Genomic DNA, 15,125 nt, shown 5'->3' on the forward strand with positions numbered 1-15,125 from the left:
CCTTTGTCAAATATCAGGTGGCTGAAATTGTGTGTCCTCGGGTTTGGATCTTCAATGATGTTCCACTGATCTATGTGTCTGTTTCTGCACTAGTACCATGCTGTTTTTATGACTATGGCTCTGTAGTATACTTTGAGATCTGGTATAGTAATCCCCCAAGTGTTGCTCTTTGTGCTCAGGGTTGCTTTGGCTATCTGGGGTCTTTTATGCCTCCATATGAATTTAAGGATCCATTTTCTAATTCTGTGAAGTATGTCATGGGGATTTTGATTGGACTGAGGGCATTATTTTCATTTTAGAGAAAAGGAAATTATCACTCAGCGCTTAAGTGACTTATTCAAGTCACTTGCTCCAAAGGCCACACCTACCTTGCTAAGGCACAGTCACTCAAACAGGGACTGAATCTGATGCCATGTGTTACAAGTATTTTCACATCTATTATTGACAATGACCACCTAAGCCTGTTAGGACAACATCACTGTCTATAACTTACAGATTAAAAAAAAAAAAAAGAAACCTATGTTTAGAAATAAACTCACCTAAATGCTAAATGACAGCAAATATTCAGCAGTGGAGCTTGTTTAAATTCACATTTTCTTACTAAAAATCTTTTATCATTTCTACATCAGCACATTATATCTTTTTTTTTTTTATGTATGAGTGTATTGCCTGGATGTATGCGAGTGCACCCATGTCATGCAATGCCACGGAAGTCAGAAGAGGGCTTTGGCTTCCCCAGGAACTGGAGTTAAGGGCGGTTTGTAGCCACCATGTGGGTGGGTGCTGGGAATCGAGCCCAGGTTGTCTGCAAGAGCAAGTGCTCTTAACTGCTGAGCCAGCTCTCCAGTCCCAGCACATTACATCTTTTATAAAACACTTTTTATTTTTAATTATATGCATGTATGTACATCTGTATATTAGTATGTGCATGTGCATGCAGTGCCTGTGGAGGCCAAAAAAGGGTGTCAGATCCCCTGGAACTGGAGTTACAGGCAGTTGTAAGCCACCCAATGTGGGTGCTGGGAACTGAACTCAGATTCTCTGCAAGAGCAGAATACACTCTCTCCAGCCTGCTCACACTACTTATCAGTGGCTTCCCTGACCATCCTAGTGTCTAGGTTTCCATCCTTGGAATTCTTTCCACACTGTTCACAGAGCTGTCCTAAAGCTTGCATGGTCTCCTTGGTATTCCAACATTTCTCCACCACAGCTGCAGTGAACACCACATGGTACTGAGAGGGAGCTTGCTTTATACCTACACCAGTGAGTTCGTCTGTGTGACTGTCCATCTGTCCATTCATCCCTTCTTTCTGCTGCTTCCCCCCCGCCCCCATTTCTGCAGTGCTGGAACTGAACCCAGGGTCTTGCAAGTGCTTGGTAAGCACTCTACCACTGAGCTACACCTTCAGCTCTGAGTACTTTAACTTGCCAGAATACATTTCCTCTTTACAATGGCCCTGTGAGACAGATTGGTTCTCCTTGTTTTACGAAAGTAGAAACTGGGGCCACAAATGCTAAATCATCTACTCAAGGTCATATCACTACTAGTGGCACAGCCTTGATTTGAACCCAATTACATAGTTCTCTAAAGCCCATGACTTTGACTATGATAAACTCTATCTCTACATACTTGACCCTAAACTCCTTGGAGACAAGGATGGCAATTTAGAATTCTCTTCATTTCCTACAATGACATACAGACAATTTGATGCTTAAATGCACTTGAGCCCACAAGTTTATTTTGGTCCAGTGCACATGCCAGGTAGGCAGCTGGTATACAGGGCGAGAGATACCATGTACACACATGGTAACTGAGCTGGGGATGGGGTCAGTCACTTTGTGCTTAAAAAGAGATCAGGAAGAAGAATTTAGATGGAGCACTGAAGATGATGGTATTTAAAATTTGGTTTGAGAGGGCAATTTACCAAAGACAGAAGGATACCCAGAGACATGTGAGGAAAACCAGGAGACAGTGTTGGGTGAGTGAAGAGAAGATACTACATTAGTGAGGGACTGTCCACAGCACTAAAGGCCACTGTGTGGGCAAGATGAGGACTAGGGATTTTAGAGTGGCATAGAGGTTGCTGGTCTTTGTCACACACGGCCATTTGAGTGGGGAATGGGGACAAAAGATGAGTTAAGTGAAGAGTGAATGGGGGTAAAGGATGAAATGGAAATGGGTTTGACACAGAAATACAAAGAGGTGGTGACGATGATGTGTTAGATTAAAAAAATTAACTATATGTACTTATGTATTTGTGTGGGTGGGTCTGTGTGTGTGACAAAACATATGTGGTCAAAGGACAACTTCCAGGAGTTGGTTCTCGCCTTCTACCATGTAGGTCCCAGGGATTGAACTCGGGTCAGCAAGCTTGGAAGCAGGCACCTTTACCCACTAAGACCGCTTGCCAGGCCTGAGGAAGGATCAAACATGTAAATAGCCTGCTTCTGCTCAAACTTTCCTCCTCTAATTTTAACCTCCTTGAGGGGCTTTTGCCTGTAACAAGTATTGGGTGGTGCATGCCCAGTAGTTGTTTTCTGTTTTTTCCCTTCCATTCATATTCATTAATTAAAATTTTTCATAAGAGTCTTTTCTAGTTATTTATATCAGTATACACTTGTGAATATCTATTTTATTCCATGAGCTGTAACACAATATATGAATCTATCTTACTGGTCACACTGTTGTGGTATTAACCACCGAAGAGCCAGTTGGTTCCTGTGCTCATCCAACAGGTCCCCACTCTTTGTTGGGCATGTCCTTACTTTCTGGCACCATGAGAAGCTGCTGGCTTATCCTGCATTTGTTCGTGCCCCACTCTGGAATCAACTACTTCTTAAGGAGCCCTGTTCCTTTTATTGGAGAATGGTGTTTAGAAACCATGACCTGAACACTAACTGTGTCCACTGCCATTGGGGTACTGATGCTTCAATTAGGAGGACAAGGACTTGCTCAGTAGACACAGCGGGGAAGCAGATATACTTATCTTTATTTCTTCACTGCCCTAACCATGTTAACTTATTTATTCTTAAAACTAGCTCCCTTTTCTTTTTTAAAAATTGTATTACCAATCAGGCACTGCTGAAGTCATGATGATGGTAGTTATTTCAACTGGGCTTGTCGGTTGTGCTCCTTCATTAAAGGAGGGGCAAGCAGGGTCATTGGACCCTCACCAGAGTACCCAGCCACTCTTCCCAGCCAACTGTATGTAATTTGGCCCTAATCACACACGGTCTCCTGGATTTGGGGAGGGCTAAAGTATATAATCTGGGGAAAGCTAGGAAGAGAAGGCTTGATCCATGCTGGGTAAAGGCTTTCCAGTGTGCACACCCTCAGGTCATTCATACACCTCAGCAAACCCTCAGTTATTTTGGTAAGTAAGCTCAGTAAATTCATTGGTTCCCCAGTAAAACTTTAAATATTAGTGACACTAGAACCTTAAAAGGGAATAAGCATTGCTTAGTATCCCCAGGAAAAGACTTCTCATAACAGATGGAAAATTTGTTAATGTTATTATGTCTCATAATTATTAAAGAAAGAAAATGAGAATGTAAAAGATGTTAAAAGGATATGGGAATGGAGATATTTTCCAAAACAGAAAAAAATGAGAAAGCCTAAGCAAGAGGTGAAGGTCTGTGTAGATTTGTTATGATATATAAAGGATGAGACAAAAATAATATACACATAATCTTAAATTTTCCAAGGTCATAGTTTAATCAACTAGTTTAAGGAACAAAAAATATATATCTAGTCAAGGTTTGTCTGAGAACACTCTGTTTTTTTACCCAAGCTTTATCTACATGGCACACGGTAATTAAAGTACCAGACTGGTAGAACTAACCTTATTGGATGTTCAACAGCCAGCCGTACTTTGAAGTCTATACTAATCTGGTCAGAGGGACTTAAAGGACAGTTTTTGCCCCTTGCCCTTCAAGGTCAACTAAGTTCCAGGGGACTATGGAACATTTCTCAAAATGTCCTGCAACTGTGGTGAGTCACCTGTCCTCTTGTTTAGGGAGGCCATGGAGACCCCACCAGATGGACTTGAACCAGTGTCCAGTCTACAAAGAGGAGGGTCAACTCAGAGGAAATACCTCTTCCATGCTTCCAAGTGAAGCCAGCCATGGTTGAGTAGGACCTTTGACTTATCTTCACATAGATGGAACTAGTAAAAGAAAGGAGCCAGGAGCTCCTGCAAAGCCCATGTGACCCCTGAGGAATGGATACTCAAACAACCTTAAGTGTAAAGATAAATTGATTTATTTGGGTCAACTGTGTGGGAGACAGGCTTGAGCCTAGGGTGAAAGTCTTAATGACAACCATACAGCAGACCTGAGGCAATGGCCCGACTGCTGGAGCCACAGGAACGCCTTATGACATTTGCTCCCATTGGCAGATCATGAGACTGATGCCTAGAGCTCGCCACTCCCTGGTCACCACCCCTGAGATTCTAAATTGCAACACTTAGATATTGCAACAGCCAGGATCACGTGGTTCCCAGGAATCCAGGCCCCATAGAGGAAACCGAACCTAAGTAACCTGAAACCCATTATGCTAATGAGGTGCCTGATTCACAATGTCATGATAGGACACAGCCCTGCCAAAGATCTGAGTTGTAACTTCTTGATTTCACCCTTACCCCTATATAAGCTTGTGCCTTTCTACAGTAAAGTAGATCTGGGCCACCGAACCTGGTCTCCTGTGTCTGAATGCGGCTCCGCTGACACAGTCATCTCACCAGCCCTGGGATCTGGGACCCCGCAGAAGCAGCAACAATCAGGGACAGCGCTGGGCGAGCAGAAGAGTACCCTTAGCGCCAGGTGAGCAGAAGAGTGGCCACAGGTTGCACCTGCAGCGAGGAGAAAAGGGCGGTGCCCAGAAGGCAACGCCTGTGCGATTGCAGGCGGTGCCTGTGTGATCGGAAGCGGCGCCCATGGGATTGGCACCATGTGAATGGAAAGCTGCCACAGGCAGCGCCCGCGCAAGAGGAGCAGCAGCACCTGGAGACAGCACCTAGCGAGCAGAAGAGCGGCCGCAGGTGGCCCCCAGGGCGAACGGAGAGCGGCAAACTGTATGAAGTTAAACACCCAAAAAGAAAGTATAACCAAAGAGTAAAATGATCAGTATATTTTAAGAGTTCAAGGGATTACACTTCTCAGACATTAGGCTTAAGTCCATATAAAAAGTTATTTAGACAATTATTTCTCATTGATGATTTTGTTCTGAATCAGAAAGTGCTGCTCAGATGTAAGACTTCAAATCTTGATCTGTAATACTATAGTGTCAACCTGTAGCTAAGGGAGACAACCTGCTATTGTTCTAAAATGATGGCCAAATTTGTTTTCTCCCCCTGTGTAGAAAGGAACTGATTCTAACCACTCCAACAGCTATCAAAGTGTCTGAAAGCAAATCCTAAATCCATCACTCTCGAGTCCAGCCTTGGCAGACAAAAGAAAAATGAGGAACCCACTAGAGGGATGCTTTGGGAAGCTCTTGTCAAGAAATTTCAATGGACTCTCATATGAACATTTGAAATTTGCACAGTTCTGACTTTTTTCTAGTTCCCTGTACAGAACCTGTAATGCTAACTACTCTTGCCTTTACTTCTCCTTCATATCTCCTATTCACCAGTCAAGGATTTTCTTGTCACCCTACAGATAAGAGTTATGCAATTTGGAAGTCTTTTAGATAGACCCACTGAAGGGGTACCCCAATTGCCTCACCCCAGCATGGAAGAAGCCAGAGCGGTCTGCGTCCCAATTCCCTATCCTATCCACAAGCTGGGTAACCTCTTCAGAGGATGGTGTGATAAGAATAGGAGGTAGGAATTGGCTAGGCAGTTAGGGTAGCCAGTTTCTTGGCTAAAACTCACAGTGTCCTTGGGCCTCTTAGTAACATACTCCATCCCAAAGGCCAAAAATGTCGAAAGTATTTGGGAGCTTTTATCTAATCCTTTAAAGATTTTAGGGTTACCTCTTCAGAGGGGGAATGTTAGAGTAGCAAAAAGCCCCATTTAAAAAAAAAAAAAAAGTAAAAGAGTACATGAAGTTGTCAGGAAAAAGTGATGGGGAGATATGTGAGGAGTTGGAGGGGAGTGGGCATAGATTTGATCAAAACACCTTATATGCCTATATATTTGTATGAAATTCTCAATAAATTATTTTTTTTTTAAATTTATTTATTTTTATGTATGTGAGTATATTGGCTGCATGTGTGTAAGTGCACCCAGACCAAGACAGCATTGGCTACCCTTGAACTGCAGTTACAAATGTTTGTTAGCCACCACATGAGTGCTGGGATTCAAACTTGGGTCTTCTACAAGAACAGCCAGTGCTCTTAACCGCTGAACCATCTCTCCAGCCCCAGTTTATCTTATTTTTCAATATGTATTTATTATTTTATGTGTGTGTGTGCCTGAGTGTACCCATGTGTACGTGTATGCAGATATCCTTGGAGGCCAGAAAAGGGCACCAGATCCCCTGGAACTGGAATTACAGGCAGTTGTGAACAGCCTGATATGGGTCCTGGGAACTAAACCCAGATTACCTCCAAGACCAGCAAGTGCTCCTAACTAGAGCCATCTCTCCAGCCCCAAGAAGTTTATCTTTAAGCCATGAACCCATACTAACATGTTAGATGCCAATCTGATAAAGGATTCATCTCATCCCTCCTCTTTCTTTATAACTTTTCTGATTGTGAATAACCCAGCTCTCATTATTTAGATTATATTTTCTCATTTTTCAACCCTAACATGCAACGTGCATGAGTAGACACATACACACACAGTTTCAGAATTGCTAACCTATGCCCCTGTGAGGAACAAATTTATTAAGTCAAAGTCAACTTCTCCAGTCCAGTCCTGTTTCCAGCTTTGGAGTGTCCAATCCAACTGCAATTTGCAAAGTACTTAGGTTTGTGTCCTCCCATCCCCTTCAGTGTGATTAGTATTTTATTTTAATGGTGGAAACTTAAGCAGTTTTAAAATCCAATACAGGAAAGACTCAATTAGGAGGTCAAGGTTGAATAAACTGAAGAGAAAAAGTCTACACATTATTTATTTTTTCCTTCTTAATGTTACTATAACCAATCACTTGAATTTTCTCTGTGGATTTTTTTTTTTTTTTTTTTTTTGGTCTTTTGAGACAGGGTCTCCCTGTAATCCCAGCTGTCTTGGAACTCACTATGTAGACCAGGCTGGCCTTGAACTCACAGAGATCTGCCTGCCTCTGCCTCCCAAGTGCTGGGATTAAAGGCGTGCGCCACCACACCTGGCCTGGACTATCTTATAATAATAATAATAAAAAAATCAAAACAATAGTTTAGCTGGGCATGGTGGCCCATTCCTTTAATTCCAGCACTTGGGAGGCTGAGGCAGACAGATCTCTGTGAAATTAAGGCCAGCCTGGGCTATGTATGAGTTCCAGGCCAGCTGGGGCTACAGGGAGACCCTGTCTCAACAAACAAACCCCAAACCCAAAAAAATCAAAATAAAACTCACAATTGTTTAAAAAGTTATTACTCAGCATGAGCCCTGGGCAGCACAAAGGTAAAGCAAGAACATCACTGTCCCAAATGAAGGACAGTCACAGTGACTGTCAACTAACCTCTTTGGTTTCCTGGACTTTGGACAACAGACTAGATTCTGGTGTCTGGTCCAGGTGCTGTGTGTCTTTTAACAGATGACTAAATGCTTTTAGGCTTCATCACCACAGCACATCTTCTCTGCCAAACTTCATAACCAGATGAAAAAGTGGATATGAAAAAACCTTAAAAGGATATGAAAGGGCATATATATATAAATTTATGACATTCCTGTCACCATCCATTCTGGTTACTGTTAAATACAACAAAAAAGTTGCAGAAAACAGAACTGGTCACCGCCTGGTCCTTTGTTTTCGTTAAGGGGACCTGAATTAAGATTGTGCTAAAGGTGCCGTCTATGTGTTAGGGCATCCATGGGCAAGGGTCACAGCCACTTCTTTGTGTTATGTTTAAAGTCACTTCCCTCCTCAATGACTACTGCCCAGATATTGATTCCAAGTTCTTCAGTTATCTCTTGGTAGCCCAGGGAACAACTCACCCACAATGCTGTCGACCTGTGCACCTACTGGGCTGGATGTGCCACCTTGGTGCCCCGGGAGGGAGTCTGTCCTGTCTGCAGCTGGCAAACTCGGCTGTTGTTGGGGAAAATACACAGAAGCAACAGTTTAATAGTAGACTACTTCAGTTAAAAGTCCAAAATGGTTCAGGCTTCACACTCCTCAGCTAGGTGTAGAGAAGCAGTAACAGAATTTGAAGCAAGGAAATAAAGGAGGAGATCACATCCACACACTCTCAAATCACTAACCTCATGGTCTTTCCCCTCAAGAAAAAACTACACAGTGTTAGGATTTTGCTATAGGCCACTAAAATACAGTTCTGTTTATGTCATTTAAGATCCATGGGTAAGTGCTTGCCTTGCAGGCACAAGGACCTAAGTTTGGTCCCCAGCACTGTAGAAAGGTGTGGAGTGTGCCTGTAATCCCAGCACTGGGGAGACGGAGACAGGAGGATCCTGGGGCTTGCTGGCCAGCCAGTCAGGCCTAACTGGTGAGCTCCAGGCTAATGAGGGATTCCGTCTCAAAGGAGGCGGCTGATGTTCCTGAGGCTGACACCCGTGGTTGTCCTCTGGCCTCTACATACCCCTTTAGACATGTGAAGACACACACACACACACACACACACACACACACACACACACGGCAAACAAGAAGTTAAAAATGTTTTGTAAAGATCCATGTTATTTTCACACTGTAAAAATATATACAATCACAACAAAAAAGCTCAGAGGTTGGGAAAAGAACGTGACAAGACACCATCCATCCATGCTGGGATCTTGTATGCTGACAAGTAATCTCAGAACACAGTTGCTGGGGACAGAGGGAAATACTGGACTGTCAGCTCACTAAGAACAGAGACTTGCCTCAGATTTGTATTGAAACAGAATAACTCATTTTCTTTCAGATCTGCAGGTAAGTTTATACTGCTAGGAAACCCTTGCATACTTACAAAAAGCCACATAATTTCCTAGGTGCAAACCTGCTGAGAACTGAGCACTATGTGGGGCTGAACTATTCCCTCAACAGGGCCCATGCACAACAGGCCAACTTGGGATTTTCGACTTTTATCAACTGTAAACCTCTCAGCAGCTCTTTAAAATAGGAAAAAAAAAAATGTGAAGAATGTGTGAAGATTCATAATGTCAAGGAAATTTAAAGTCAAAGAGGGAAAAAGATCTTAGAAAACTCCTTACCTGGGAGGAGTGATGGTTCTCTGCTGATACAACACTGTGGTTGCCTCCAGCCAGCGAGCTGAGGAGGCTGAAGCCCTGGCTCCTATCTGAAAAGAAAACTCATGTCACTGAAGCCTGTTTTTTCATTACTAAAATGAAGGGGATGAATAAGGGCTTTATAAATTCTAAGTCCAATGGCTCAGGGTTTCAGAAGTCTCAGGCCACAGTTTGGATCCAAAATGTCTGCAAAGGCCTATGTGTTCAAAGCCCAGTGCTCAGCCAACAGCACTATTGGATGGTGGAGGCATTAAGGGGCGAGGCCTACTTGGAGGAAGTGAGGTCACTGGGCTCATGTCTTTGAAGGGGATATTGAGACCAGACCCTTCTTTCTCTTTTTGTTTCCTGGCCACCAAGAGAACAGACTATCTCCATCCTACACACACCACAAGGTGTTGTGGTGCCACAGGCCCAAAGTGACAGGGCCAAGCAACTGTGGCCCGAGACCTCTGAAACCCTGAGCCAAAATAAAACTTTCTTCCTTTTAAGTCGATCATGTCAGGTATTTTGTCACAGTGACACAAAGTTGACTAACATTATACAAAGTCTCTCAATTCTGATTAACAACAGCGTAGTTAGTAGTCAAGATGGGAAAAAAAAAATGGCAGCACTGTTATAGCACAGAAAACACCATTCTGGTTCCATTTGTAAAGTTACAGCACTGATGTTTTAGCAGTCACTGTGGATTAATATTGTAAAACATTTTTAAAGCTTCAAGGCATTATTATCGGATAAAAAAGATGTACTTTCTGAAACAGAGCTCTCATCTTGCTACCAATGAACAGATCAAAGTCTAGAATCACTTAGAACTCTTATAAAACTAGCCTATGATTCAACTCTCACCAGGGTAGAACAGACACACCCCACTCATTTTAACTTCTGGCAAGCATTCTGGAAGGGAGACATGGGCTTAGAAGTCTGAAAACCATTGCCACAGAGTGGAACATGGACCCACAATCCAAGTCTAACAGTGTAACTCACTGACCTTCCCCTCCAAACCATAGTCTCACCTACCTCTCCTTTTCTTGCTACCCCTTCCCCAAATCCAGTCTCATTTCTCTTCCTCTAAGCTGGCTTGAAACTTCCATACCCTTCCCCTGCACTGAACCAGTGGCAGTCACTCATTGGTTCACAGAGCTTGTAGTTCCTTTCCTTGTGTTTGGATCCCTGGCTGGGGCTTGCTGGGCATTGTAAGCCTGTAGCTTTTCTGAGCTGTGAGATGTCCTATCAGGTCACCCTCCGCTGTTAAGTCTACTGGGGTGGTACAGCACTGAGAGAGGTGCTGCTGCCCACTGCTGTCCACACTGTGCAGCCTCAGCAGTAGCCATGTGGTCACAGTGCACGTGCGCTCCCAGGGTGCCCTTCACCTCTTCACTCAGTGGCCTGGTTGTACCCAGTCCAAGGACAAGGCACCAGGGTTTCTGCAGCTTGCAGGCCTGAGACAGCAGACCCATACTATGCCTTCCTCTAAGGGTTTCAGAGCCAGAGGCCATGGAGCCAAGCATCCATGTAGTGTTTGCTTGTAGCTGCTGGTTCTGCAGGACTTCAATATGGACTCTACTTCTCATGGAGATATGAGTGAGTTTATACTCTGGGTGATTTCCACAATAGATAGTATCTGCAAATATGTAGGAGCCCTTCCTTCCAGTACTGAAAATAACATGGACTTTGGGTAATTTTCAAATCCAATTAATAAATCTCTCCAATTTCAATTCCATGGCTTATGCTCTTCCTCTAATGGGAAGTCCCTAAATTTGGCAGGCCAGCCTGTAACCTGTAAAGCACATTGCAGTCCGAAGTTGGTGTATGCATCTTAGACTCCGACAGTCTGCTTAAAATACCTTATTCCTTACAGTGGTTCCCCTTGAGAAGTGGAACTGGGAAGGTCAGGAGCTAAGTGGAAGAGAGGGACTTTGCACTGTAATACACGCTAAACCTTGCCATTTGTGTTCTATGTCCATCCATTTAAAAAACAATTGTTTTTATTGTTTTTCAGACAGGTGTGGTGGCGCATGCCTTTAGTCCCAACACTTGGGGGGCAGTGGCAGGCAGATCTCTGTCAAGGCCAATTTGGTCTACACAGTAAGTTCCAGGCCAGCTGGGGCTACAGGGGAACCTGGTTTCAAAAAAGGCCCCCAATTTTTTATTATTTTTATGTGTATAAGTGCACCTGTGTTGTGCAATGCCCATGGAGGTCAAAAAAAGGTGTTGGAATCCTTAGAAATGAAGTTATGGATGGTTGTTAGCCAACATGTGGGCACTGGGAACTGAACCTGGGTCCTCTGCAAAAGCAGCTCTTAACTGCTGAGCCATCTCTCCAGTTCCCAAGTTCACCCATTTTTATTTTAATTATTTTATGCTATGTGTATTTAACTGCAATTTTTCAATTAGCTAAAACAAAACAAAACACAAACTCCCAAATGTTTAATGCTCCAATTCTAATGGCTAAAACTATGAAAAATAAAAAGTAATGGCAAGAGAACTGAGCTAATGACCAGAAACCCTGGCTTTCACTCATAGATATACTCACCTGTGACTATAGACAAATCAATCTCCCTGTGCCCCAGTCTCCTGATCTAAAATGGATTGCTGCTAAACACCACTCAGGTACCCTCTACTTCAAAATGTGTGACTTAAGGAAGGGAATTCTATCCTAGTAACCCAGAAGTAGCTGAGCTTATGTACTTTCTTTTTTCAATTGCTTAATAGAGATGGACATAAGAACCATAAATTTCAAACCCTTACAAGATTCATGATAGACCATGAGTTTAGAATGAGGTTCATGGCTAAATATAATAAACTGGAATTGTGTTCCATGTTTTCTGATAAGCAATGGAGAGAATTCAGTTGGTTAATCAGTTGGTTCATTATGCTTCCTGGCTTATATTGTAAAGAGATTAGAGGCACATAAATTTATACAATTGAGAAAATAATTTGCTTTTGTGTATTCAAGCAGACTGCCTTGCATGAATGTTGCTCAAAATGCTTGGATGGTATTTTATACACTGTGGGTTTAAAGACATTGTTATTCCTGGTTCAGTGTTCCTTATGATTCCATCCACGTGCACCCACTGCACAACTATTCTTCTCTTAGAAAAGAATTACATAAATCTTCTCTTACTTGCTAGATTTTTCACCCCAGGATTCTGGGCATGGGAACATCACTCCTTCATCAAGCAGCTGTTGAGACTGGTTCTAGCATCTATGATTTTATTGATGGCACAAAATATTAGATGAGGAAAGAATAAATGGATTTACTTATACAGCTGATTCTTCTAGAACTACAGGGATGCAGGACGTTTTAATGCAAAATAAATTATTCCAGGAGGAATATAGGAACCATTTTCTTTTGTCTACTGGGACCCAGACATAGCAGATGCTTCATGTTGGATAGAACCAGCCCTCTTTTTCCCTAAACAAGTTAAAGAGCCCTAATTCAGAAATCCAAAATGCTTTCAATCCAAAACGCTTTAAAATCCAAAACTTTCTGAACACCACATTATGCCAACAAGTGGAAAGTTCCACATGATGATGAGGACACAGGCAAAATACCATTTTGTAAAAAATGGGCACTATGAATACCATCCCAGTTCACCTTCAGGTTGCACATACAAGGTATGTAAGACACAAAAGAATATTATATTTAGAGTCCTGTCCTGTAAATATATGAACAAATACTCCAAAATTCAGAAAAATCCAAAACCTTAAATGCTTTTAGTCCTAAGCATTTTGGATCAGGGAGGCTCAGCCTATATGTATATTCCTATGATATGGTTTGACTTATAAGTTAGACACAGTTAAGATATTAGCCACAATAACGATAATAAAATGAATAATTCAAACAATATACGCTAATAGACTCGCTGGGATATGGCTGCTCACTCTCAAAATATCTTAATGTACTAAACTCACTCCTCTTGTGACAATATGAGCTAACACTCAAAGAATTTCTTGATGACTTCTCTTCAGAACATCCCAGTTACCTAGGAAACCGGCATCACTCGTATCATACTTTGAAGCCACAATTAAGCAAAGTAAGGGCCAAGCACTGGAAACAAGCACTGGGAACACCTAAGCAGTCACTCTGACAGTCTGATGGCCACTGACTGACTGGTGAGCAGGGGGCACAGTATAAATGGGATGCTCAGAAGGGCAATCCACTGTCTTGGGCAGGATGAGAAGGATACAAGACATCACCATACTGCTCAGTGAAAACTCAGGAGTTATTTCTGGGGTAGTTAGCTGACCGCAGGTAACTAACATCACAGATAAGAAGGGACCCTACCCTAAAAATATCAGATTCAGTTCCAGTGGGCTAGTAAATCGCAGATGAAAAATGACAGTGCCATGAAAAATAAAACCAGGTGGTGCTCATTATTAGCACAGGTTCTTTAAAAAGTGTCCTGAACAGAGAGCTAATAATACTGAGACAACAGGAAGAAACAGAAAAGTCTTAAGACATGGGGAGAAGAATTTATTTTTCAGTAAATTTCAAGAAATTTGGAAAACGTCATATGGTTTAGATGTTATCTTGCAAATCTATAGGCAGATTATTATTTCAGAAGACAAAATACATTTCACATAGCAATTTTTATAGGGATGAGCTATTTAGAGAATTAAAATCAGGCCAAAAGGAAAATTTTAGTACGATGATAAAAGTAATTTTTAAAGTGTTTCCCTTTCATTTTTCTGTTCTACTGTTTAATGTTTTTGGCTCTTTAAAAATAATCATACATAAATTATAGAAAGGAGTCTCATGACATTCATAAATGCATACTTGATCACAGCCTTATGAGACTCTCCTCACCCCCTTCCACACCCGTACTTCTCCTTTTAGTTTGTTTCCTGTCCTCCCCTGCACCCAGTTTCCACATGAGACAAAAGTGTGATACCTGTCTTTGTGGGACTGGCTGATTTCACTTAACATGATGATCTCCAGACAGAATTTCATTCTTCTTCATGGCTGAAAAAAACTCCGTTTGTATATATCCACTTTCGCTTTATCTACTCATCTGCTGATGAGTACCTAGGCCGATTCCCTAATTTGGCTACTGTGCATAGTGTTGCATTAAAGAGGGTTCACAGTATCTCTACAGAGAGCTCTGATTCTCTGAGATACAGACCCAGAGCGGAATGCCTGGATCATATGAAAGTTCTGTTTTTAATTTTCTGAGCTGTCTCTCTATTGATTTCCATAATGGCTGGACTAACATTCCCACCAGCAGTAAGGGTATACACTACACACAACACCCCACCACTACCATCACCACCCCACCACTACCATCACCCCACCACCACCATTGACGACAGTCATTCTGACTGAAGTAAGCTCAATGTAGCTTTGGTTTGCATTTAGATTTAGTTTGCATTTCCCTGGTGGCTCAGGACTTGGATTTTTTTTTCCATGCATTTTCAGTCATTTGTACTTCATTTGAAAAGCATCTATTCATTTCTATTTCCTACCTGTTGGCAGGATTACTTGCTCTTTTGTTAATTCTTTGTATGTTCTAAATCTCAATAGCCTGTCGGATGAGTATTTGACAGACTGTCTCCTGTTCTGCAGTCTGTCTCCAGCCATCAGCCTATTAACTCCTGGTCACATAGAATTTAAGATGTGTAGTTAGATCACAGTATGCCTTCACTGGCCTGAAATACATGTAGACCAGTGCTTCTTTGATCTCTGCCCTTTAAACTTGAGCACTAATCGCCTTAGCAAAGTGAGCCTCTCCTTCAGTATATGCCTGGGCTCCAACATTAAGCTTCCTAGTACTGTTTTTCAATTCAAAGTCTACATTA

General features: G+C 42.2%; 1 protein-coding gene across 3 annotated transcripts in view; it reads right to left on the bottom strand.

Annotated features, from left to right (window-relative positions):
* The window catches only part of Aagab (alpha and gamma adaptin binding protein), a 60,419-nt gene that overhangs the window by 5,213 nt on the left and 40,081 nt on the right, over positions 1-15,125 (bottom strand). For 2 of the 3 annotated variants that reach the window (XR_003850027.1, XM_008836352.1), the window contains exons 6-7: positions 9,294-9,379; positions 8,082-8,175 (exon numbers count right to left, since the gene is read on the bottom strand). Coding sequence is in view for 1 of the 3 variants with exons in the window: in XM_008836352.1 (XP_008834574.1) it covers positions 8,082-8,175; positions 9,294-9,379 (180 nt within the window). In the remaining 2 variants the exon portion in view is untranslated. Of the gene's footprint in view, positions 1-7,605; positions 7,768-8,081; positions 8,176-9,293; positions 9,380-15,125 lie in introns of all 3 variants that reach the window. The other variant, XR_003850026.1, reaches the window with a different exon arrangement.

The sequence above is a fragment of the Nannospalax galili genome, unplaced genomic scaffold (genome assembly GCF_000622305.1).
Source record: "Nannospalax galili isolate Female #2095 unplaced genomic scaffold, S.galili_v1.0 scaffold54, whole genome shotgun sequence".
Taxonomy (NCBI): domain Eukaryota; kingdom Metazoa; phylum Chordata; class Mammalia; order Rodentia; family Spalacidae; genus Nannospalax; species Nannospalax galili.